At 42.8% G+C, this 27,144-nt stretch overlaps 1 protein-coding gene across 1 annotated transcript; it reads left to right on the top strand.

Annotated features, from left to right (window-relative positions):
* The first annotated feature begins 8,154 nt into the window (after window positions 1-8,154).
* UBE2L6 (ubiquitin conjugating enzyme E2 L6) lies at window positions 8,155-19,175 on the top strand. The gene is made up of 4 exons (XM_044680846.1): window positions 8,155-8,352; window positions 14,518-14,613; window positions 16,036-16,219; window positions 18,302-19,175. Exons 1-4 carry the CDS (start codon window positions 8,326-8,328, stop codon window positions 18,457-18,459), a joined length of 465 nt encoding a protein of 154 aa, XP_044536781.1. The 5' UTR covers window positions 8,155-8,325; the 3' UTR covers window positions 18,460-19,175.
* Window positions 19,176-27,144: the final 7,969 nt, after the last annotated feature.

The raw sequence follows: 27,144 nt of genomic DNA, 5'->3' as shown, positions 1-27,144 counted from the left end.
AAGAAAGATAGACAAGGAGACAATAGAAAGAGATCTGGACACAACATGTGTATATCGAAAAACATACCAGTTCAGGAGTCCGAGGCTCTGGCTTCAGCTCCTGATGCAATTTGCCTAAGAAACATTTATTGAGAACCTGCTATGTACAAGACAATGACTAAGTGATTATAAAAACAAAAAACAAAACCTTCCCTTTCCTCTTAGAACCAATAGGTTCTAAGGCAGAAGAGCTGTAAACTCTAGGCAATGGGGGGTTAAGTGACTTGCCCAGGGTCACACAGTTAGGAAGTCTCTGAGAACAAATTTGAACCCAGGAACTCCTGTTTCTAGGCTTAACTTTCAAGCTACTCAGCCATCAAGCTGCCTCTACTAGTTGATGTTTAAGGAGCTGATGTTAAGGGTCTTTTTTCTGTGTGTGTGTAGGATGGGGGTTGGTTTTAATGTCCAGATAGAAAGGATCAATCTTTTATATTTACATAGGGCTGTTTGCAACTCAAGAGGCAGTCACATTTACATTTTGATTTTGCCTTTCCAACAACTATGTAAAGGTACCATGGTTTCCATTTTACAGATGGGAAAACTGAGGCACAGAAAAATTCTCAAACTTACCAATTAGTGGGAACAGTTCCCAGGCTTCTTAATCCAGAACTAGTAAGAATTTAATAAATGTAAGTTGCTTTTGAGAGAAAAACTGCAGAGTGTCACGGAAAGAGCTCTCCGCTTAGCATCAAACTATTCTTGTCCAAAGCCTAGCTCTGATGCTTATGAGCTATTGGGCAAATAAATCAATTCTCTCTAATCACATTTTCTAACTGTAAAATGAGGGTTGGACCTTCAGTGATTTCCAAGGTTCTGACCATCTACATTGGGTCTTTTTTTCCCCTTTTTTTCCTTTTTTTTTTTTTTTTAACCTGGGACATTCTATTTTCTATAGTCTAGGCAACAATTTTAAAACTTTTTTTGGGGGGTGGGAGGGGTGCCATAGATTCCTCAGCAGTCTGTCAAAGCCCCTGGAGCCTTTCGAAGAATCATGTTTGAAAAATAATTGAAGGAAACTTCAGTTACAGGTTGGTGAAAAATCAAGAAGTAAATTGTTCCCCAACATGTCCATAGACTCCAGAAACCCATTTCACGGAGTCTACAGAACGCGAGTTCTAACGTCTCTCCCAACTATTGTTCGATGCCCTTAAAGCCTCTTCTAAATGGACCGTTCTGTTTTGTTTTATCAGAGATCTCTAGCTCTGATGTTCTGTTCCACGTTCTAAGATCCCTCCCCAGCTCGGACATTCTATTGATCCAGGCCGCCTTTTCCTATCGATTTATCAGTAGTATTCTCGCATGCTTTGGTACAAAGAGCCAAACGCTGCCTCGAGGGTCCAGAGGCTTGGGTTCTAGGCGTGAATTAGTTGTGTGAGCCCAGACAAATCCCCAAACAATGAGGGTGTTATCGCGGCTGACTGGCCGGGGCCCCTCTGATATATGATGCCAAACGGCACGCCCACCGTAGCCTTCTGTGGTCCTTCTGCACAAGGACGCGTCTCTAAGACGGCTCTCAGCACAGCCCTCCTCCTCCGCGCCCCCCCCCCCCGTCCCCAGCTGCTTCCGTGCCTTCCCTTTTTGCCCTAGTCTCTCCCTCCCCAGCTCAGAAGGCTTTGCTTACCGCAGGAGGGAGGCGTGTAAGGAGGCAGAGCGCAGAGAGTCCCCTGATTCTGAGCGCCAGGCAGGGGATGGAGTAGATGCAAAGACTCAGCCCCCAAGCAAGACCCGCTGGCTGATGCTGCTATCAGGATCACGAGCGGGAAACAGGAAACGCTCTTCTGCATCCGGTTGCCTGGGTGGCCTCTCTGCGATCTGGGGAGCAGGAGGGGGGCGGATTGGAGGAGAGATTAACTCTGCAACTCCCAGCATTAAGGCCAGGGACTGCCAACTCCCCCTGGCAAACCCGGGCTGTTCCCGCAGTGATGCTGCCTGCCCTCCCTTTGGAAGGAGAGGCAGACTGGAGGCAGGATCGGGGGTCTGGGGACCCGGGTTCTTACTCTCTAGTCCGATACTCGCTCTCTGGGCAACCCTGAGCAGCTCATTTCCTCTTCCTCGTCGTAAGTAGCCTCTCTGGTGAAAAGAGAGGGTTGGGCAAGAAGCTCTCGTCCTGCTTTCTCTGGATTCCTGCCTGCAAAACTGAGCAATATGTCAACTGAGGCTCAAAGCAGATGCGATATTCCAGTGATTGTCCTCCATTTCTCTAAGGAAGGGAACAGGTGCATTTCCGCATCTCTTCTTCAGAAAGAGCATTTATTAACTACCTTCTATATGCCAGAGAGTGCTCCATGGTTGACTGACTGACTTCTGAGTGAAGAGATAGAGACAAAAAAATTGTTCGGGTACTCTAGGAGCTTACGTTCTACTGAGGAGGGGGAGGGACGGACGTAGGGGAGTGGAGGGTGACAGAAAGTGCCTGAGCAGTGCTCAGGGAAAGAAATCTCAGTTATCAGGAGCCACAGGAAAAAAAAATGCTCGGAATTACTTATAGATAGAGAAGTGCGGATTAAAAACGTTTCTGAGGTTCCTCTTTTTATCCACCAGTTTGGTACATTTGCTAAGAGAAGAAAAAGACAAATGCTGGTAGGGCTGTGGGGGGAAAGGACACATTCATGCATTTGGTGGAGCTGTTTAACTCCAATGTGAAATGATGTCCAAAAGGCTACTAATCTGTGTATACGCTTTGACCCAGCAATACTACTACTACTACTACTAGGACCAGTCCTCAAAGAGATGGAAGAAACAGCAAGGGGTCTTAGATAGGCAAAAATATTTATAACAATTTGATTATGGTGGCAAAGCTAGGAAATAATAGGGTGTCCATCAATTGTGTAATGGACAAACAAGTTTTGTTATATGCATGTAACGGAATAGAATTGTGCCCTGAGAAATGCTGAAAGGGATAGTTTCAAAGAAACCTGAAAAGACTTAGGTGAGCCAATTTATACTATTGCAATTCATAATACAATTTTTTTTAAAGTGTGAAAATGGTTACATATGTATGTGCTCTAACAACAATGACCAATATGGAAGTGTGCTCTGTGTGACAATTAAAAAATTTTAAAAAGTGCGAAAACAAACAACTTTGAAAGCTTTCTGAACTGAGGCCATATGGTTCCAGAGCACCAGAGCTGGGAAGTACACTAGCCACCCCCTGACTGAAAGGTAAAGGACTAATATGCTGACTGGGACACAATTAGAGGCATGGACAATGTGAAGATTTGTTTTGTTTGTTACAAGAGTATTTCTTTCCGTTCCTTTTTTAGTTGGGGAAGGGAGGGAAAAGAAATACTTGTGAATTTTGGGGAAAAAAGAATTGATTTTTGAAGTTTTATTTATTTATTTTATTTTAATAACAAATTTCTTCATAAGTTTTCCAAAGTCATATGATCCATATTGTCTTCCTCCCTTCCTCCCTCCGCCTTCTTGGAGCTGACAGGCAATTCAGTCTGGGTCAGAATTGATTTTTTTTTAAACCCTTACCTTCCATCTTGGAGTTAATACTGTGTATTGGCTCCAAGGCAGAAGAGTGGTAAGGGTAGGCAATGGGGGTCAAGTGACTTGCCCAGGGTCACTCAGCTGGGAAGTGTCTGAGGCCGGATTTGAACCTAGGACCTCCCATCTCTAGGCCTGGCTCTCAATCCACTGAGCTACCCAGCTGCCCCTGGATTTTTTTTTTTTAATAAAGAAAGTTCTGGATTTAGAGAAAGTGAGTTTGGAGTCCTGCTTTTATTACTGAAAATACAATGGTCTCAGGTTCCAAGTCCATAAGAAGACAGTTCTTGTCATTTTTTTCTGGATTCTCAATTTCTTCCAGGTTAAAACAAGGGCATCAGACTAATTATTGCTAAGGTCCCTTTCATCAACAAATCTACAAGATCTCTTAGGTAAGGAGTACACTATTTAGTACTTATTCCTATTTCACAGATGAGAAAACTGAGACTCAGAGAATTTAAGTGACTTGCCAACAGTTACACAGTTAAGTGTTAGAAGTGGGTTTTATCAAAGTCTCATTTTAACCCTTTAGATTGTGATGAATTCTTTCCAAAGTATTTTTACATATGTGATCTTTGGGTAGAGCTATGCAAAGAACACTGGTCCTGAGGTAGAGACATAGCTTCACATTCTATCTTCATAGGTTCCAGCTAGTTAATTGTAGAAAAGTCAGTCAACTCTCAGTCTTAGAGGTAAGACCCAGATTCCTCACCTGAAGGAGATGGCATAGTTTCCTACTTTGTATTATTAAAAAGGGTTCCCAACTTGGGGTACATGAAATATTTGACAACTATTGTGAGACAAAGCTATAGCCTGGATCTGTGATTTCATTGGTCTGGGGAACTCCCTGATGAGGAAACTCCCTCTACCAATGCAAATTAGCACCTTCTCTGCAAATTAGTCTTAGACATTTATTTAGAGCACTGAGAAGTTAAAGAACTCACTCAACTAGGGTTACATAGATGACATGTATCCAAGGTAGGTCTTGAACCCAATTCTCCCTGGTTCTGAGGTCAGCTTTCTATCTACTATATCACCATTCCTCTCAAGAACTATAATGTATGATTGAAATATTCTAAAAGTAGTCAGTGGAGAAAGTTTGTGGATTGGATAAATTGCTAAATACTTAACTTCATGATACAAAATGTTATATACCAAAGGAAGTGTGCTTTAATCTCTATTTTATTTGTTATTTTTATTTTTGACCTTTACCTTCTGGATTGATAGAATAGATATCGATTTTAGGACAGAAGAGTAATGAAGGCTCTGTAATTGGGCTTAAGTGACTTGTCCAGGGTCACACAGCTAGGAAGTATCTAAGGTCAGATCTGAATCCAAGCCCTCCTGACTCCAGACCTGATGCTTGTTATATTCAAGTTCTGAGAGTTGGTTTGTCTCACCTTGATTGACAGGGGAAGACAGTTGGAGACCTTGGAATGTACACAGAGGCGGTTAGGAGGAAAAAAAAAGTCAGTTGGCCTGAGGAGAGAAAGGGCCCTCACAGCCATCTGGGAGAGGTCTTTGGTCTTTGGTCCTGGAGGCTCAGATCTTTGGTCTTTGAGCTTTGACCACTGATCCTCTAAATCTCCCTAGATCTATAGGCATTTGAATCATCATTAGCTATTAGGTATCTGGGCCTGGGAGGTGAAGGGAGGAAGGGAGGTATAAGAAGAAGAGGGTGGATTTCCAAAGGGATTTCTTCCTAAAGGCTGTGCAAGCTGACAACACAAACTGAGAACAGGGAGGCTGAGAGAAATCACAATATCTGTACCAACTGAGCAGTTTGCCCTCCCTGTTTTGGCAGTGGCCATGCTGAACCAGAGGAGTGGGAAACCACAAGCTCCAGCTAACTGAGACAACAGCCTACAGTCCTGAGGGATTATTGATCATAGCTATAGTGACAAGGTCTCCTATCCCCAAACCGTTCCTGATTATTCCTTTCCCTATTTAACATCAATAGATAAAGTTTATTTAAGTACCTTCCTGAGTGGTCATTACATCATGGCCCTTGGGGAGGGAGCAACGCAGTCAGATGAATATGTTATCCAAGACTAATGAGCCCAATATTAATAATCAATCCAACCCCAGATGGGACCTGAAAGGGTTACCCATCTACCTGACCATTAAGGGTCCTGCCTGGGCACTGTTATAGAACAGGAGCGTAGCAGTATCAAGAAGAATCCCTACTATTATTTTTTTTTGTAACATGCTTTATCCACTGAACCACCTAGTATAGTTTTGTATGTATAGGATACAGACTTAGTTCCTATATTTTATTGAACAAGAATATGAAAACCAGCATTTTTTCAGCACTTGAAAGCTTTCAAAATGCCCCAGATAAACTATGTCATTTGTTTTTCATAACAACCTCAGGATGTAGGTGCTAATATTCCCATTTTTACCAGTGAGAAAATGGAGACTGAAAGAGGTTAAGAGATTTTTCCAGTTGTCACACACTAAATGTGGTAGACAGGATTAGATCTCAGGTTTTCTTCACTTTAAGACCAACAATCAGTCCTAGAGGCTTCAATCAACAACCCAAGTGACTAGGCAGCATGTAGGAGGAAATCTCACACTAGCTAAGTTTCCATCCTGTCCCCATTCTAATGGCAAGATGTGAACTTGGGATAATGGCAGACATACACTATTAAAAACATTGATGACAAACTGCCTTTTTAAGGAGGGGAAGAAGAGAGAAGAAGGGGGAGAACTCAGAACTAAATATTTTAAAAACGAATGCTACAAATTGTTATCACATGTCACTGGAAAAAAATTAAATATAAAAAATTTCACTTAAAAGAAAAAAATATTTGATGACTTTTGTTTTGACATCACTTTGGTGGGCACAGCTCCTGTGATGCCACTAGTATTAGAAACCCCTCTGTCAATGAAAATAGCAACTGTTCTGCCATTTATTGTCTAACAAAATTCCCTTTGGCTCTAAGAGATGAAGTGACAGCATAGGGTCACTCCATCAGTAGGTGTCAAGAGGAGAAATTTGAATCTAGGCCATTCTGACTCAGAAGCCAGTTCTTCACTCCCTTCATCATTTTTTTCTTTTAAATTTAAATTTTTTATTTTTTTGGGTTATACATATATTATCATGCAAAATATATTTCCTTATTCATTTTCGTACATGAATAATCTTATAAAACCAAAATCCCAAATCATATACAGCAATAAAAAGTGATAAATCAGATGTTTTCATCTGCCTTTCTTCTCCAACAGTTCTTCTGGAGGTAGAATTCTTTATCATAAGTCCCTCAGAATTATCCTGGATCATTGTATTGCTGTAAGTAGCAAAGTCTATTACATTTCATTATTGCACAGTATTTCAGTTACTGTGTCTAATGTTTCCTGATTCTGCTTATTTCACTCTGCATCAGTTCATGAATGTCTTTCCAGCTCTTTCTGACATCATCCTGTTCATTCCTTATAGCACAATAGTATTCCACCAACATCAAATTCCATAGTTTGTTCATCCATTTCCCAAGTAAGGGAAATCCCTTTAGTTCCCAATTCTTTGCTGCAAAAAGAGCAACTATAAATATTTTTGTATACACAGGTCCTTTCTCATTTTAAAAAATCTCTTTGGGATACAGACCTAGTTAGTAGTATTACTGAATCAAAAGGTATGCATTCTTTTATAGCCCTTTGGACATAATTCTCTCCATCATTTCCTCCTCTCCCATATTCATTTCTGAATATTTCCCTTCCCTCCTAATGGAGACATTGCCAGTAATAAAGATTAAAAAATAAAAAGGAATGTTTGTCAAAAACCAATGAACTTGGGGGCAGCTGGGTGGCTCAGTGGATTGAGAGCCAGGCCTATAGACAGGAGGTCCTAGGTTCAAATCTGGCCTCAGATACTTCCTAGATGTGTGACCCTGGGCAAGTCACTTGACCCCCATTGCCTAGCTCTTATCACTCTTCTGCCTTGGAGCCAATACACAGTATTGAATTCAAGACAACAGAAGGTAACAAAACAAAACAAAACAAAAAACCCCCAATGAACTTGGGGGCAGCTGGGTGGCTCAGTGGATTGAGAGCCAGGTCCAGAGATGGGAGGTCCTGGGTTCAAATGTGACCTCAGACACTTCCTAGCTGTGTGACCCTCATTGCCTAGTCCTTACCACTCTTCAGCCTTAGAACTAATACCCAGTAAGGGTTTAAAAAAAACCAAAAAACCAATGAACTTATCTACAGAGTTTGCCAGTATGGCAATATTCCATGGCAGTAGGCGCCTACCTCTTGAATAAAGAGAGGAAATACTGAATACTTGATTATTTTTCAACTGTTCTCATCTTTGCCCCCCTCCCCAAACCCAGAAAGCCTTTTGCTAGGCTCTGCTCAGCCACTGGCTCCAGATCTGTGAACTAGAACCCCCTTAAGCTGCTCTGCACCTTCTCAGCCCTGCTGGGTCTGGAGAGTGGACAAGTAGCCAGTACTCTGACAGGCGGTGCCAAGGGAGGAAGGAACAGGGCGGGATGGGGTACCCAGAAACACGTCAGAGGGAGGAGGGATCTCAAAGATAATCCCAGCCAATCTCCTCATTTTATACAGAGGGAAACTGAGGCCAACGGGAGAGGAAGGGCCTAGGCCAAAAGCACCCAGCTAATTCTCGGGAATCTGGATGGGAAGTCGGCTCTTTTGACTCCTGATCCGGGGCAGGTCCACGAACTCGCCGCGGCTAGGAAGGCAACCCCGCCCCCGATCTCCAGTCCCACCCCATACTCTTTCCCTACTTCTCTCTCAGCTGTCTTGCCTGGAGTTTCCCCCGATTTATCCCCAGAGATGACAGCAAGCATTCGTGCTGCAAAGGTAAGCGCTCTTGTCTTGGGGGAGCCCCGGAGGGGGAACGTGACCCACTCTGAGGGTCCAAGGGTTGTCTCATCACTCCCACTCACAGAGCCCTCTCTCGCCGTCCCAGGGCTTCCACTTCCTACACTTTCGCCGCCCCCCCCCATCCTCCCAGGCTCCGGCTCCCCTTCTTACCACACTCTCTGGCCATTCCCCCCAACATCCCACCATTCTTCCCTTCCATCTTCCCTCTGGGCTCCCCTCTGCCCACTCAAAGCGAGGCTACACTCTCGGGGCTTGTTCTAGCTTTCTAACTGATGGAACCCTTGTCCCTTCTCTCCTGAGTCCATCCTTTCATCGGAGAAGTGGCCTGGGAAGAAGGCAGAGGAAAGGAGAAGGAGCTAGCCTGGGGCGGGGGGGGGGGCAGACGTCCTGGATGTCTGTTGGTCCCCCTCCAACCCGAGGTGCGCGAGGAGAGACTGGATTTGGGTTGCTGGTGTCTTTCGGTTTCGTTTCCTGGAGAGGGATTGCCACAGTCTTAGAACAGAAAGTCAGTTAACAAACGTTTATTAAGGACTTACTTAGTCCTTACTTAGCCAAGCTAAGTGCGTTAAGTGCAGTGGAGACAGACAGGAAAAAGAAAATAAAGTTGCCGCCTTCAAGGACCTCGCTTTCTAATTATCTAGCATAGAAATAGAGGGGGAGGAGGGAAGAGCATTGGATTCAGAATTTACCACTTAGGAGACTGGGAGTCAAGGACTTCCCTCCCGGGCTTCAGTTTCCTGCCTAAGAGGGAGCTGGTCTAGCAGCGGTTCCCAAACTTTTTTGGCCTCCCGCCCCCTTTCCAGAAAAAATATTCCTTAGCACCCTGGAAATTAATTTTTAAAATTTTAATAGCAATTAATAGGAAAGATAAATGCCTCTGTGGCCATCACTGCCTCCCCTAGATCGTTGTAGCACCCACCAGGGGGCGATAGGGCCCACTTTGGGAATCACTGGATGCTCTCCAAGGTCCTTCCTTGGGCCAAGTTCTATGACTGAATTAAAGTGAGATGGCAAGGGACTTCTTCTCCCTTGGCAGACCCCTGGAGCCTGGGTAGGTTGAGGATCTGTACATCTTGGGCCCAGACCTGTGGGATTACAGACAGGCAGCAGCTGGAAAGAGCTTGAAATGATGAAGTTTAGATCTCAGCCACAGAAGAGGTGATATGGGTGCAGCTCTTTGCAAACCTTAAACGATCCAAAATTATTATTGTTATTGTTGTTAAGCAGAGTGGTAGAGAGCCCACGACTGAGTCAAGTACCTGGGTTCTTCATGTCCTTCCTCTGCCACATATTGTAGAATCCTGAGCAAGTTACTTTACTTCTCCGTGTTCTAGGCTATCACTTCTCAGAATGTGGTCCAAGGACTTCTGAGGGACCCTAAGATCCCTTTAGGGGAACTAAAAAGGTCAAAACTTTTTTCAAAAGAATGCTAAGCTGTTCTATGACTGGCCAAACAGTCCTTTTTCTAGCTCTGTATTTGTCTATCTCAAGATGTATTTCCTCATATAGCTAAACCGATTGAATGCAGAAATAGATATGAGAATACTGCTCTCTTCTATTGTCAGACATTAAAGAAATTTGTGAAACAAAGCTAGTGCTTTAAATTATTTTTGGTCTGGAAAAATTTTTTTTCATAAAAAAGAAGCTATTTGTTAACATGTAATAGGATTATATTTAATTGAATGCATATTTTAAGTGATTAGTTTTCATTTGAATGTAATTATTATTCATAACAATAGACCACATAAACAAAAGCTCTCTGATATCCTCTCTCTCTATATATATTTTAAACCCTTAACTTCTATGTATTGGCTCATAGGTGGAAGAGTGGTAAGTAAGGGTGGGCAATGGGGGTCAAGTGACTTGCCCAGGGTCACACAGCTGGGAAGTGTCTGAGGCTAGATTTGAACCTAGGACCTCCCATCTCTAGGCCTGACTCTCAATCCACTGAGCTACTCAGGTGCCTCCTTTTCCTCTATATTTTTTAAGAGTGTAAAGGAGTTTCCTAGCTGTGTAACCTTGAGCAAGTCACTAAACCCCCATTGCCTAGCCCAGTGGTTCCCAAACTTTTTTGGCCTACCACCCCCTTTCCAGAAAAAATATTACTTAGCCTCCTGGAAATTAATTTTTTAAAAATGCTAATAGCAATTAATAGGAAAGATAAATGCACCTGCGGCCATCACAGCTCCGCCCTGGATCGCTGCAACACCCACCAGGGGGCGATAGCGCCCACTTTGGGAATCACTGGTCTAGCCTTTATTGCTCTTCTACCTTAGAATCAACACTGATTCTAAGAAAGGTTTAAAAAGGTGAAGGTTAAAATAAAAAAGAGTGTAAAGAAGTCCTGAGACCAAAAAGTTTGACACTGCTCTGGATGACTTTCTCAGGCTAAAAGTTACCAAGCAGGTGCCAACCTGGATTGGTAAGGGGACATTTTTCATTCCCTTCCCTAATGAAATAATGCCCCTATCCTTATCATCATCATCATCATCATCATCATCATCATCATCATCATCATCATCATCATCATCATCATCATCATCACTATCAATGGGACCTCTTCTTTGATTTTCATTTTCACCATTTCAGAAAAGAGGGGTTGAATAATTACCTCTTCTAGTTCTCTGGGCAGGTTTATCTCTAGGACCAGCTTGGAAGGGGGAGTACCAGGTGTAGGGGATGAAGGGATCAGGACTCCTGGCCAAAGTAGTCTGGGTTTTCCAATTTCATTTTCAGTTCTTCTAAATCAGCTGATTTCCCTGACAATGATAAACCTCAGGGGAAAACAACAACAACAACAGGATTTCAAGGTTTTTAAAAAATCTGTTTCTTGCAAAGGAACTTGTAGCCAAATAGGGATGAAATTTCCTCCTGTCAGAGACTGCCAGGAGGCCCTCAGCATTCATGCTTTAAGCCAAAGTAGAGCCACAGAGAGGCCTGCAACATGCCTGGATTTCATAGACCTGGAACTTTTATTAGTCCAAATCTGAGGAAATATTGACTAAAGCCAGAGGTGATGGCCTTTCTTCATTAGTTTACTTTTAACATAAAAATACAAAATTCCTTCTCTCCAGTCAGCTTCAAATCATATTTAAAGTGGTGGAAATCAATAAATCTTAATTCAGAAAAAAAAATCATTCATGCTCAGTGTTCATGCTTTAAGTCAAAGTAGAGCCACAGAAAATGTCCAAGATAGAAGGAACTTGTAGATGTTCTAGTCAAGTTCTCTTATTTTCACTTGAATAAATTAAGGCCTAGACCAGTGATTCCCAAAGTGGGCACCACCGCCCCCTGGTGGGTGATGCAGCGATGCAGGAAAGTGTTGATGGCCACAGGTGCATTTGGGGGTGGTGAATAACTGTAAGGGGGCGGTGATAGTATGTGACAAGGGGTACTAAGTAATATTTTTTTCTGGAAAAGAGGCAGCAGGCCAAAAAAGTTTGGCAACTACTGGCCTAGACTGAATGAAATGACTTTTTTTTAATTAATAGAATTTATTTCCAAGTATCTCAGTCCATTTCTCCCCTCCCTACGCCATAGAAGGCATCACCTGGGAAACAGATATGTATATATAGATTGTGTCTTTCATGTTTTCATTCTTCAGTTCACTCTGGAGGTGAACATTCACCAGTTATTCTTCAGATATTAAACTGTAGCTCTGTATAATGTTCTCTTGGTTCTACTGGTTTCAGTTTTCATTATCTCTTGTAGTTCTTGCCAGGTTTTTAATTTTTAATTTTAATTTTTTATTTTTTTAAACCCTCAACTTCTGTGTATTGGCTCCTAGGTGGAAGAGTGGTAAGTATGGACAATGGGAGTCAAGTGACTTGCCCAGGGTCACACAGCTAGGAAGTGTCTGAGGCTGGATTTGAACCCAGGACCTCCCATCTCTAGGCCTGACTCTCAATCCACTGAGCTACCCAGCTGCCCCCCAGGTTCTTTTTTAAATTAACTTCTCATCATTTCTTATGGGACAGTAGTAGTCCATCACGACCATATCACAACTCGTTTAGCCATTTCCCACTTGATGGGCATCCTCTCAATTTCCAGTTCTTTGCCACCACAAAGAGGGCTGCTATAAATATTTTAGAACAGATGGGTTCTTTTCCTCTTTCCCTGATCTCCTCGGAAAGTAGACCCAACAATGTGGTATTGTTGGGTCTGAGGGGATACATAGTTTTATAGCTTTCTGAAATGACTTTCTTGAGGTCACACAGTGAGTCTATGGGAGAGCATGGACTATAGATTTCGTTGACTTTAGAACTTTCATTTTCTTTCCAAAAAAATCAAACAATTGATAATTAATAACTAATTAATACATCAATCAAATCAATCAATTGACAGTTGAGTGCCAGATATATTAATCAATAACTAATTAGTGCATCATTCAAATAAAATAATTGACAGTTAGATGCTAAGCACTGGAGATAAAAATGCTTGCCCTCAAGGAGCTTATATTTTATTGGGGAAACAAATCCCTTCGTTTTCACATAAACAAAATGAGGGCCAGAGGGAGATCAGGAAATCATAGAAACCCAAATCTTGAGCTATAAAGGACCTGAGGCCAATCCGTCTAACTCAATCAAATTTTTAAACCTTTACCTTCAAATCAATACTATGTACTGGCTCCAAGACAGAAGAGGGGTAAGGGCTAGACAATGGAGGTTAAGTGACTTGCCCAGGGTCACACAGCTAGGGAGTATCTGGGGACAGATTTGAACCCAGGACCTCCCAGCTCTGGGCTTGGATCACAATCTGCTGAGCTACCCAGCTGCCCCCTAACTCATTGATTTTATAGATGACGAAGCTGTGTTCCCAGGAGGAAGAGGGTTTTGTTTTTTATTGTTCAGCCAGTAAGTGGTAGAGCTGGGAGTCGGGCCTCCATTTTTCTCATTCCACATCCAATATTCTTGCCATTGTTCCATGTATCTGTGGCAGTCTTGGTCCAGGTCTTCAGTACCCTGAACATCAGGCATCAGAATGGAGGAGGGAACAATGAGGAATCTGAAGTGAGATTCAATCCAATCTAGTGCTTGCTGGCTCTCTGAATTGTAGCAGGTGAATTGCTTCTGGGTTCCTGTCTCTAAGTGCAGTGCTGGGAGTAGAAGAAAGGGTGGGTGAGGAAGAGGGACTTCTGGAACATCCAGTAAGTGGGGGAGCCTCCACAGACCATCATCAAGTGGACACCCTTCTCTTTCCTTGACTTATTCTGATGGTGTAGAATAGAATTTGTTGGGGTGAAAGAACTTCAGGGAAGTTATCTGGTGGACTTTGACTATGAAGGAGGAAGAGTAAGCAGGGAGAGAAAGAGATGCAGAGAGATCAAAAGTCCTGGTTTTGGGGCAGCTGGGTGGCTCAGTGGTTTGAGAGCCAGGCCTAGAGACAGGAGGCCCTGGGTTCAAATTTGACCTCAAACACTTCCCAGCTGTGTGACCCTGGGCAAGTCATATAACCCCCATTTACCTAGCACTTACCGCTCTTCTCTTCTGCCTTGGAACTAATACACAGTATTGATTCTAAGATGGAAAGTAAGGGTTTTTTTAAAGCTTTTTGCAACCCACAAAGCACTATGTGAATACTAATTATTGTTTTTATAGGAGATCCTTATTTAATTATGGTTTGGACAAGATAGACTGAGATCCTTGCTAATTAAGAAATGAATAATAATAGACATTTATACCACCCTATCACCCTTCAAAATGTGCAGGGTTTTTTGTGTATATGATTTCATTTGAGCTGCATAATAACTCTGTGAGATAGACACTGCAAGAATCACTATCTGCCATTTTTCAGATAAAGAAACTGAGGCTTCGAGAAGCTCAATGACTTATCTGTCCCAGGTCATACAGTCTGGAAGTGATAAGACTGGATTTGAACCCAAGTCTTCTGTACTACAAAGTCCAATGCTCTATCCATTACCCCACACTGCCTTTAATCATAATTGGAACACCGAACTGGGACACACGATCCTGGGCAGTCTGGCTTGAAGGGATCTTAGAGATCATCTTTGCTTGGCCTCTCTCTGTCTTCCCAAGAAGGCCCTGTCCCTGCCCCTGGCATGAGAAGGCTGGCTGCTGAAGATGGAGGGTTTGAAGGGAGAGGGGTGGCACTTGTCTGGGCTTCTCAGTGTTTGTTCTGCAGGAGCTGGAGATGCTGCAGGACAACCTTCCGTCTTACCTTCAGGACCTGAGCAGTGAAGGCTCCAATGTGCTCATATGGAATGCCACCCTCCTCCCGGTGAGTGCTTTCAGGCCGGAGAATGGGGGTGGGCTGGGTAGAATGTCCTGGATCTGCCATCAGAGAACCTGAGTTCAATGCCTGACTCTACTAGTCACCACCTGTGTAACCTTGGGTATAAAGCTGTCAAAGTGATCTTATTAAAAAGCACAGATTTAATCGTTACTCCCCTCCTCACTAAACTTCAATGATTCCCTATTTCCTCCAGGATATTCTCTTCTAATAACAGGAAGCACTTCACAGTCTGGTTCCCAGATAATATTAGTGGCTGGTCATTCCTCCTCATGTATTCTATACTCCAGGCAAACTGGTCTATTGTGTATTCCCCATCTCCTGCCTCAGTATCTTTGGATAGGACAATTCCATCTCTTCCCCGATTCTCCCCAGGCCTGGAATGGCTCTTCCTCCTCACCTTAGGCTCTTGGGATGTCAAGCTCTCTTTCAGGCTCAGTTGCCTCTGATCTCCCCAGTTATTAATTCTTCTCCTTGAAACTGCCTCCTTTTAACTCGATATAGTTTGTATTTCTTTGTCTGTGGACATGTCATGTCTCCCCTGTCCCTCAGAATCTCTCTGAGGGCAGGAAACATTTCCCCCCTGTACTTCCAATATCTTATCCTGTGGCTGCCACCTAGAAAGCACTTAATAAAAGTTTGCTGCTTTAGAAAGGTCTTGGACCCCTCATGAGGGAAAGAGAAAAGGAAAGGAACAAGTAGAAAAGAGGAAAAAATTTGTTAAGAACTGTTATGGGCCAGGCAATCTGTGAAGTGCTTTACAAATATGATCTCATTCGAATCCCACAACAACCCTGGGAGGCAGGCTCTATTATTATCTCCATTTTATAGTGGAGGAAACTGAGGCAGACAGAGGTAAAGTGACTTGCCAAGGGTCACATGGGTAATAAGTATCTGAGTCTGGATTTGAACTTGGATCTTTCTGACTCCAGGTCCAGGACTCTATCCACTGAGCTACCTAGCTACTTTATAAACATCATAATAACTGGCAGTGGTGAAGGGGATTCTGGAAAGAATAGAAAGAAAGCCGGGTGTTAAATGCCAGGCTGGACCAGCTCCCTCCCCATACTGGCTAACAACTTTCTACTCTTGCTAAGAGTTCTTAAGTAGCCTGTTTCAGACTATGTGATGGCTTGCCTGGAGACAACCTGAGGGATGGAAAGAAGGTTGAACTTGGAAGCAGACAACCTGGGCTTGAGTCCCTGGGGTGGTATTTCACAGGTGTGTGTTGCTGAATGAGTGCTATTAGCATTTAAAAAATTAATTTCCAGGGGACTAAGTAATACTTTTTTCTGGAAAGGGGGCAGTAGGCCAAAAAGTTTGGGAACCCCTGCTCTAATCCTAAACAGACTCGACTGCATGGCATTAACTCCCTAGCTGAGCCTTTCTTCTCTTTTCTATACCCCACAGGACCAAGAGCCCTACAACCTCAGGGCTTTCAGGTTCAGAATCACCTTTCCACGGGATTACCCCTTCAGGCCTCCCCAGCTGAATTTCCTAACCAACATATATCACCCCCATGTGACTGAGGATGGAGAGGTGTGCCTACCCATCCTCAATTCCAACTGGACAGCCCACACCAAAATCCATCAAGGTAGGCTCCAGGGTGTCTGCCAACTGTCAGGGACTGGGCTTTCTTTGGGGAGTGACTCACAAGGCAGGATGACTCATAGAGCATAGAACTGAGTTGGGACTGGGAGAATGTGAGAGGGTAAGAATCAAACTAAGGGTCTTAGGTGAAGCTGTAGTCAGGTCAAGAATGAATCATGAGGTACAGGTCTTAAACTGGGCTGAACTGACCTGTACCCAAAGATTTCTGGTTGATCCTGGACTAGTTTTCCTTTTTTTTTAAAGTTAATATAAATTCTAAGACAAGAGGAGCTAGAGCTAGACAATTGGGGTTAAGTGACTTGCCCTGGGTCACACAGCTAGAAAGTATCTGAGGGCAGATTTGAACCTAGGACCTCTTGACTCCAAACTGCCGCTCTATCCACTGTGCCTTACTTTTTATTTTTATTTTTTTATTTTTTATTTTTTTTTTTACCCTTGTACTTCGGTGTATTGTCTCATAGGTGGAAGATTGGTAAGGGTGGGCAATGGGGGTCAAGTGACTTGCCCAGGGTCACACAGCTGGGAAGTGGCTGAGGCTGGGTTTGAACCCAGGACCTCCTGTTTCTCACTCCACTGAGCTACCCAGCTGCCCCCCTTACTTTTTATTTTTAAAAATGTTTCATTGATGCTTTAAAAAAAACCTACTACTGGGGGCAGTTGGGTGGCTCAGTGGATTGAGAGCCAGGCCCAAAGATGGGAGGTCTTGGGTTCAAATCTGGCCCCAGGCACTTCCTAGCTATGTGACCCTGGGCAAGTCACTTAACCCCCATTGCCTAGCCCTTACTGTTTCTGTCTTGGAAACAATACATAGTATTGATTCTAAGGCAGAAGATAAGTGTTTAAAAACAAATAAAAAAACTACTACTACCTTTTCCCAATATTGTCCCACCTCTTTCAGAACCCTCTACTTTAAGAAAGAAAAACAGTTAACCAATCCAGGCCAACATAGTGACTGTGACTGACAGCATACCCAAGATTCTATAATAGTAGTACACCAACTCTTGACCAAAATGGGGGCAATGTGGTTCATTATCAAGCTTTTGGAACAGAATGAGATGTCATCTATGATTTCAATTTGGCTCCCTTTTTGTTTTCTATTTCATTATGGCAGCCACTGAGTGGATCGTCATCATGGTTCTTCTTTTTTCACTTGGAATTAACTGATAAAAAAGTTTTCTGGTGTTGTCCCGAATGCCTTGTACTCGTTGTTTCTTGTGGCATGACAATATTCCACCACATTCACATACTGCAATTTGTTGGACCATCCCTTCCCCTATTTGGAGGCTATCCCATTTGTTTTTAGTTCTTTGCAACAACAGAGAACTAATTTTTAGTGGAATGTTTTGGGCAAGAGGGTTAAGAAAGGTAGTTAGGGCTTTGGCATTATGGCCAAGGGGGCTAGTTGGTGCTGGGATTTGGTGAGTTTGGAGGCAACATCTAGGATTGGACTTCTGGGGGAGGTATCACTAAAGCTATAGCTGGATTTGAGTTTTAATATGGTGGGTTTCTTGCCTCAAGGATTGGGTGACCAGTGGCTATTCCACTGTCAATCTCTCTTTTTTCAAACCCTTATTTTCTGTCTTAGAATTATCACTAAGTATTAGCTCTAGGGCAGAAAAGTGGTAAGGGCTAGACAACTGGGTTAAGGTGACTTACTCAGGGTCACACAGCTAGGAAGTTTCGGAATCCAGGTCCTTCCAACTCCAGACCTGGCTCTCTATCCATGGAGTCACCTGGCTGCTCTTCTGCCAATATTTCTTTCTTCCATTATGACTCCTGGCTCTTTCTCAGAGCAAAGCACTTCCTTATATGCATTGCCCTCCCCATTAGAATGAAAGCTCCTTGAGGGCAGGCACTATTTTTATTTGTAATAAATAAATTTCTATTTATTGTAATAAATAAATAAATAATTTTGTAATAAATAAAAAATACACACTTTTGTATTTGTATCCCTAAGATTTAGTACAGTGCTTGACACATGGTAAGCATTTAAACATTTTTTCATTCATTCATTCATTCATTCATTCATTCATTCATTCATTCATTGGTTCATTTCTCTCCCCAGTCCTAGAGGAGCTCATCTCACTGGTGAACAATCCTAACAGAGGTCTACCACTCCGGCCAGAGCTTGCTAACCTGTACTTTCAGGACCGCAGACAGTTCATGGAGAATGCTAAGGAATACACTCTCCAGTTTGGGGAAAATCGATCTAGCTGCCAGTGAACCTGATTATCTCCTCCTGATAGACCGTGATAGAAATGGGATCCTTCTGGGAGTCTGTTCTGGAATCTTGTTTTTCACATTAACCCTATTTAAGCATAAATTGCAAAATCTATATTCCTAATGGCTTAATTGTTATGTATTATTAATCAACTCTACTGGTCTTGTACCGTTGTGCATTTACGTCAGTTCAGTGCCGTTGTGTGTCCTTAATCACCTAGTGTGGTCTTGTCCTGTTCCGTACCCTCCTTCTGTTCCCCATCTAGATGAGGGCATTCCAGGACAGTAGTGAGACATCTCCTGTGCAGACAAATGATGGCAGGTGGGACAGTGGAGGGAACATAAGACATACACACTGAAGACTCTCACAATCCAGGGGAATACCTCAAACCTGCACATGCCCCTCCTTCCCTTTTTGGTGTTGTTAAGTTCACCTATGATGTGTCAGACCCCAAAACACACCTCTGCCTAGACTTGCACCTTCTTTCTTTCCACTCATTTTCCTGGGGATTTTCTGCCTGGAATGCCCCAGAACACCCAGGGGTGGACTATTTTGGAAAAAAAAGGTGGAAGTCTCCATGGAATGGGAGGTGACAAACCCCCCAGACCTTAAACAAATATGCAAACCCTGATCCACAGCTTGGGCCACTCCATCAGCCTAGGCCATTTCACCACCCTAAACCTCTTCTTTCAATAAAGAGTTTCATACCTCTGGACAGAATGAAATTTTTAGCCTCCAATTCTTTGAGTGAGATCTGGCTACAATTTTTTTAAAATCCTTAACTTCTGTGTGTTAGCCCATAGGTGGAAGAGTGGTAAGGGTGGGCAATGGGGGTCAAGTGACTTGCCCAGGGTCACACAGCTGCGAAGTGTCTGAGGCCAGATTCTGGCTACAAATTTTGATGTGATTTCCCATAACACTCCTCTTTCTTCTACATGAATTTTCCACAGAGAACCAACCACATGTCTGATGAATGGACAGGTCTTCTTGGGTTGGAAAGGCTCCCTTAGTTCTGGTTTCAGGATCTGGATCTGCTTAGGAAAATAGTCCAGGGGGTCCAAAAAGTAGTTCTTAAGGGGCAAGCCATAGGTATGATGGGAATGGGTATATATGTATAGATGGTAGATAGGGAAAGTTCAAAACATTCAGTTGAATTCAGCTATTCTGCTGTTAGAGAAGGCCTACCTTGGATGCATTATTTTCTCCTTTTTCCCCAACTGTATGGAATAGACTTTATCACCATCCCCATGGACTACCATTGCCTTCTTATAGGTCATTCTGCCTCTATGGCTTCTGCCCATGAATCTGGCCTTTACCCTACCATCAGAATAATCCATTTCCTGTAACAATCTCTCAGGTCTGATCATGCCACCATCACAGACAATAAACTCCAGTGGTTCCCTCTCATCTCTAGAACCAAATTACAGACTTCTCTATTTGGCATTCAAAGTCTTTCATAACTTAGAGTTCCTGCTCTCTGTATAGGTGAAAATTTTGTATCTTTTAGACTTCATTTCCCAGAATTCTTCCCTTGTCCCAAAATTCCCTTTTCCTTTCTGTTTACCTGCATCTTTTACATTATTGTATTTAAGTTTTGGGGAATGCTGCTCTTGCTCTCTTCCAAGTGAGTGGCTTGGGTGAGCTTTCCTTGTTTCCCCTAGCTTTCTAGTTAAATATTAATAAATCTTTATAAATATTATACTTTGGAGTTATTGAATATTAATTTTAAAATCTACATCTCCCTCCACCTTTGCCTTACTCTCTGACATCTTCAATCCAGTGACATTGGCTTCTGCGTTGTTCCATGAAGAACTGTTCCACCTTTTGGCTCTCAACATTTACTCTGGCTCTCCTCCATGCCTGAAATGAACCCATTCCCTTCTCTCTGTCTCCTGGCTTCCCAGATTTTTTCCAAGTTCCAACGAAAATCTCACTTTATACCAGAAGCCTTTCCCAACCCCTCTTAATTCTAGTGCCTTCCCTTTGTTAATTATTTCTTACTCATCTTGTATAGAATTTGCTTTGTGTGTGTATATATGTTTGATTTGTATATATATATACATATATATATATATGTTTATACGTATATATGTTTACTTCTTGTTTTTCCCATTAAATTGGGAATAGCTCAAGGGCAAGAACTATCTTTTTCTTCTTTTTGTATCCCCAACTGGAGATCCCAACATATATCAACTGGAGTGATCTTTTAAAACCCAAACTCCCAATTATATACCCATTGAACCATGTGATGAATAATATGTTTTTCCTCTGTGTTTCTATTCCCACAGTTCTTTCTCTGGGTGTGGATAGCGTTCTTTCTCACAAGTCCCTTGGGATTGTCCTGGATCATTGCATTGCTGTTAGTAGCAAAGTCGATTACATTTGATTGTTCCATAATGTTTCAGTTTCTGTGTACAATGTTTTCCTGATTCTGTTCATTTCATTCTGCATCAATTCATGGAGGTCCTTCCAGTTCATGTAGAATTCCTCCAGTTCATCATCCCTTAAAGCACAATAGTATTCCATCACCAACATAAAGCACAATTTGTTCGGCCATTTCCCAATTAATGGACACCCCCACGTTTTCCAATTTTTTGCCACACAAAAAGTGCAGCTATAAATATTTTTGTACATTTTTTTAATCTCTTCGAGGGTACAAACCCAGTAATGGTATGGCTGGATCAAAGGTCAGGCAGTCTTTTAAAGCCCTTTGGGCATAATTCCAAATTGCCTTCTAGAATGGTTGGATCAATTCACAACTCCACCAGCAATGCATTAGCATCCTAATTTTGCCACATCCCCTGCAACATTTATTATTTTCCTTTACCGTCATATTGGCCAATCTTCTAGGTGTAAGGTGGTACCTCAGAGTTGTTTTGATTTGTATTTCTCTAATCAGGAGGGATTTGGAACACTTTTTCATGGAATTATTGATAGTTTTGATTTCTTTATCTGAAAACTGCCTCTTCATGTCCCTTGACCATGTGTCAATTGGGGAATGGCTTGATTTTCTGTACCTATGACTCAGTTATTTATGTATCTGGGAAATTAGACCTTTGTCAGAGAGTTTTGTTATAAACTTTTTCACCCTGGTTTGCTGCTTCCCTTCTAATTTTGGTTGCATTGGTTTTGTTTGTATGAAAACCTTTTCATTTAATATAATCAAAATTTTTCATTTTACATCTTATAATGTTCTCGATCTCTTGTTTGGTCTCAAATTCCTTCCTTTCCCATAGATATGACAAGTATATTATTCTATGTTCTCCTAATTTATTTATGATTTGTCTTTATATTTAAGTCACTTATCCATATTGAATTTATCTTGGTATCAAGTGTAGGATGCTGATCTAAACTAATTTCTCCCATACTGTTTTCCAATTTTCCCAGAAGTTTTTGTCAAATAGTGAGTTTTTGTTCCAAAAGCTGGGGTCTTCTGGTTTATCAAACAGTAGTTTGCTGAGGTCATTTACCTCAAGTCTATTCCATTGAGCCACCCTTCTGTCTCTTAGCCAGTACCATATTGTTTGGATGATCACTGCTTTATAGTACAATTTAAGTTCTGGTACTGCTAGGCCACCTTCTTTCACATTTTTTTCATCACTCCCCTTGATATTCTTGATCTTTTGTTCTTCCAGATGAACATTCTTATATGGTGTTACTTTCTTTTAAAGACTCAGAAATCCAAGGTAGACAAGTTTGCTTCCTAGATGCATGCTGTACAATCCCATCTATGCAGCCTGTGGTTATTCTCTGTACCTGAAATATCTTGAGTCTCCCTGATTCTGAGCCCAGCTCCCTATCCACTTACCACCTATCTGCTCACATTAGGGTTACCTGGGTTATTGTCTTGTCCTTTTTTTTCAACTGTGAAGGACTGTGGCTTAGCTCCCTCAGCTTTCTGTTTCCTTTAGCACCTAGTTCTATATTTTGGACACAGAAGGCACTTAACTCACTTTGTACTGCAGTAAATGGCAGAATCAAATAGGAAAAGAAACAAGTCTTGGTCTCTGAATCCAGTGCCAGAAAAATCACTGATTAGGAGCTGTCCAGGGTCTTTGAAGCCATATTGTCTAAGTAGATGGTACAGTGGCTAGAGCATCGGACCCAGAGTTGGGAGAATGTAAGTTCAAAGCTGGCCTCAGACACTTACTAGCTGTGTGACCCTGGGCAAGAAACTTAACCCTGTTTGCCTCAGTTTTCTTAACTGTAAGATGGGGACACATTGGAGCGGGAAATGACACATCACTCCAGTATCTTTGACAAGAAAACTTCATGGACACTATCCATGGGGTTATGAAGAGTCTGACATGACTGACAAGTTGAATGCCTTCATTTTCCATATGGCACGCTGCTGCTCAGCCAAGAAGCAGAAGACCTGCTCATTTTGAAAATTTTTGAAAATCGGGAAACTAAGGCCAAGAGAGATGAACTGATTTGCCTGAAGTTGCACAGGTAGTCAACAGAAATAGGTGGGATTTCTTCCCCAGCTCTTTTCATTGCTGTGCCTGAAGGAGCCTTAGACAATCTGACCCAGTCCCCTCATTTGGCAGACTTGAGGTCAAGGTGAATTCCTCATAGTGCTCCAAGGAGAGATCAGTTTTAGAGATGGGATTTTGAATCTGCATCTTCTGGTCCAGATGCTATGTTCATTCTCCTCTCCCCAGCCTCATTCTGCTGCACCACCTTATGTTTAGCTGAAAAGCTGACTGAGGGATCAGGCTAGAAGCCAAGGATTCATTTGCACTCTACTTTATCCAGCTGAATTAAGGAGACTAAGTCCCAAAGAGAGATGCTGACCACCCAGAGGACAGGGATGAAGCTGATGACCACCTAGTTACCTCCAGTATTGGTACTTGCTGCCAGTATTTGGTATTTTAAGGTTAGCAAGGCACATATAGGGGAGCAAATAAATTGCAGCTGGAGGGATTTAAATGAGGCATAAAGCAGGACTTTCTAGAAATGGCTGTAGCAAACTGGAATTGTGGCTGAAGTTTAGATTTTCTTCCTTGCAGATTTTTAGAGACAGAATAGCTGTCAAGACATGATCTTGGTCCCTTTGAGTCCAGGATGCTTATTCTTGGTGTGCCCTCAATTCCCTCACCTGGGTCTTCATCATGAGGAAGTGCGGACCCCAAAAAAGGGAAGGGGAGCAGAAAGGAGCTCTGGGCAGGTCCCCTGCTTTATTTTTTTTTTTATTTTAAACCCTTAACTTCTGTGTATTGACTTATAGGTGGAAGAGTGGTAAGGGTAGGCAATGGGGGTCAAGTGACTTGCCCAGGGTCACACAGCTGGGAAGTGTCTGAGGTCGGATTTGAACCTAGGACCTCCCATCTCTAGGCCTGACTCTCAATCCACTGAGCTACCCAGCTGCCCCTCCCCTGCTTTATTTTTTTTAACCTTTACCTTATATCTTAGAAGTGATACTGATTATCAGTCCTAAGGAAGAAGGGTATTAAGAGCTAGGCAATTGGAGGTAAGTGACTTGTTCAGATCACTTTAGGAGCCTCACATTTAGGAGGCCAGATTTGAACCCAGATCTTCCCAAATCCAAACCTAGTGCTCTATGAACTATGCCAGCCCACTCCTTCTTTATGAGGTTGTCTTGAGGAAAGTTTTTTTTTTTTTTTTTTTTTTTTTTTTTGCTTTGTTCAAACTTTTGAACACTATGTTGAAGTGGGAACTGATATTAGGACTTGACATTCTCTGAGTAGCAGATTGAATGGGACACTAAATCCTATTGGGCACAGATGCACCTACAAAAGGTTATTGGAGGCTCTAAGTTCTGAGGACTCTTCCACTAGGATATAGTGGAATTTGTACCATACTTGGAGTTAAGAACTCTGGCTCCTAGACCTTGGGCTAGTTGCAGCTTCTCCCTGTGCCTCGGTTTCCCCCTCTGTAAAAGGAGAGGGTCAGACTAAAGAACCCTTCTGCTTCTCAATTCTATGTTCTCTCTGGCTCTGCCCTTCTATGGTCACCCCCTTTCCAGGCCTCGCACAAAGATAGGAACAACAGCTGTTCTTGTCCTCAGCCTTCCTGGGTCCTTAAGTCAATTCCTCCTCCCAGTCCTGCTGAAGTCCTGATCTTTTCCCAGAAAAGCCTTACCCCACCCCTTCCTACTCAGGCTACCCTTTCACATAGGTAGGGGGCAGGGTGAGTTCTACATTTGCTGTCAACACTCAGACTGTGGCATTTTCCCATAGCTCCCTCCAGGCTGCCGTCATTGCTATCTGAAGAGATCCCCTGGGGCTGTAGGCACACCCCACTCCAGTGTGATGGAGAATCACTGCTGCCCCCTGGGCTAGAGAGGCAAACCAAGCCTGGGAGTCTGTCCTTGGGTAGAGGCTGCTTAAAGTACCTTCTAATCCTCTCCAAGGAAGGCAGGGAATTCAGTTTCTTCAGGTCTCTCCTGGCCCCTTATGGTTAAAGAGGAGGCTACATGCTGACATCGGCTTGCCTCTGTCCTTGGGCCCTCTAGAGGCAGCATGGTTTAGTCATGGAAAGAGGCCTGAATTTGAAGACAGAGGATCTATCTAGCATGGAATCCCAGCTCTGTCACTTACCGCCCCTGTGATCTCAGTCAGTCATTTTACATCTCTAGGCCTCAGTTTCCTCAGATGTAAAATGGGAAGGTAGGACTCGATGACCTCTATGGCCCAGCTTGAACTCTTTGGGGTTCTACTCATACTACCAGAGGCTGGTGAAAGGGCTATCAAGGACTCTGCCTTAAGACTTCCTCTAGCATGGCACGCCATTGTACTCCACACATATTCATCAATAAACCAGCGACTTGGCTGGGTCAACAAATCCACCAGGAAGAAAACATTCTTTGACAAAAGCAGCTAGAACTCAGAAAGAGCTGGAATGGATAATTCGGCTAATGAGGAAATGGTGGCTCCAATCTAGCGCTAAGCCCCTGATGCAGAAGGTGAGATTTTTGGATCAGTTGAGAAGGCTCAGTCCTCTGGGAGTAGGGCAGGATGATGGCCCCATGAGGTCATATCAGAATGAAGAACAGTGGAACTCTTGATGTGGCTACATCAGACAAGTGGCTTAATGTTTCTGGGCTTCATAAGTCTCATCTAGAAAATGAAGGAGTTGCACTAGATCACCTCTAGGGTCATGGGACCTGGAGCCAGGAAGTCTTGAGTCTAATTTGACCTTAGACATTTACTAGTTGTATTCTCTTGAGCAAATCACTTAAGTGCCTCAGTTTTCTCACCTGGAAAATGGAGATAATAATAATACCTACCTATAAGAGTAATTGTGAGGATGAACATTTGATAATATTTGTAAAGCACTTTGCAATCTTTCAGGGTTAAAGCCCTATCTAAATGGTAGCTACATATATATTTTTTATTATCTAAGACCTTTTGCTATTCTAAATCCTTATGACTTGTTGCTAGGTCAAGGATAGTCCCTAGAGCAGGGGTTGGCAACCTTTTTGGCCATGAGAGCCATAAATGCCACATTTTTTAAACTGTAATTTCATGAGAGCCATACAGTGCTCATAGTGCCACTCCTGTAACAGTGCCTGAAAAAAATTGACTTTATGGCTCCTGCAGAAAGAGCCAGATCTGGCCCTCAAAAGAGCCAGATATGGCTCGAGAGCCATACGTTGCCGACCCCTGGTCTAGAGAGATAGGAGTGGCACTTGAATGGTCTGATAAGTCGAGGAAGGAAACTTCTCACTAGGAGAAGTGAGATATGGAAGTTTCTGCCAAGGTAAAGTGGAGAGAGAAAATCTAAAACCTGGAATATATTCTTCAGTCTCCTGAATTCTTTCTACCTTAGGAAATATCGTTTTTGATAACTAGTCTTCAGTGCGGGAGACACCCTTTTCTCCAACAAAAAAGTCGGAAGAATGGATGACAAACTCAGATTTTGTTGTTAAACTTCCTCACAACAATTTGAAGGAACCTTATAGGCTGTCAAGCCCCATCTGTGTCAAAACAGGAATTTCCTCTATACTATCTCCTTCTCTCCCTCCTAAGTGGTCATCTGGAATCTCCTTGAAAACCTTCAGAGAGAGATAACCTTTTGCTTCTCAAAACAGCCAGATCCTGGGGGGCAGCTGGGTGGCACAGTGGATTGAGAGCTAGACCTAGAGACAGGAGGTCCTAGGTTCAAATCTGGCCTCAGACACTTCCCAGCTGTGTGACCCTGGGTAAGTCACTTAACCCCTATTGCCTAGCCCTTACTACATAGAATTGATTCCAAGGCAGAAGGTAAGGGTTAAAAAAAAGCCAGATCCAAAATTTGGAATAGTTCTAATCATAAAAAAAAGTTTTCCCTTCTGCCCAGTGCGCTTCTGCCCCTTTTGCCACATCTACCCATCCCTCCTAGTCTTCTAGGACCAAACAGAAAATGTCTAAACCTTTGCCTATAGGAGAGCCCTTTAGATACTTGAAGAGAGATGTTTGTCATGTTCCTTATGAGTCTTCTCTTCTCCAAATTAACCACCCCCATTTTCTTTAATAGATCCTTTCATAGAACAATCTTCTCACCATCTTGGTCTCCCTCTTCTGGGTCCAATCCAGCGTGCCAATGTCTTTCCCACAACATGAGGGTTAGAACTGAGCACAATAGTCCAGATGTAGCCTGAGTGGGCTAGAATCCCACATTCAGGACAATGTGCTCCCATCAGGCTAAGATCATATTAGTTTTTTGGCTGCCCCCCAAAATAT

Source organism: Gracilinanus agilis, chromosome 6, assembly GCF_016433145.1.
Source record: "Gracilinanus agilis isolate LMUSP501 chromosome 6, AgileGrace, whole genome shotgun sequence".
Classification (NCBI taxonomy): Eukaryota; Metazoa; Chordata; class Mammalia; order Didelphimorphia; family Didelphidae; genus Gracilinanus; species Gracilinanus agilis.
The sequence above is the reverse complement of the archived record's forward strand: the minus strand, read 5'-3'. Positions and strand labels throughout refer to the sequence as shown.

What these genes read in the sequence shown, in the direction of transcription:
- UBE2L6 (XM_044680846.1), top strand. Translation starts at nt 8,326, where the DNA reads ATGACAGCAAGCATTCGTGCTGCAAAG. An exon ending in GGAATGCCACCCTCCTCCCG is followed by an intron (nt 14,614 to 16,035) that starts GTGAGTGCTTTC and finishes TATACCCCACAG; the next exon opens with GACCAAGAGCCCTACAACCT. An exon ending in CCACACCAAAATCCATCAAG is followed by an intron (nt 16,220 to 18,301) that starts GTAGGCTCCAGG and finishes TTCTCTCCCCAG; the next exon opens with TCCTAGAGGAGCTCATCTCA.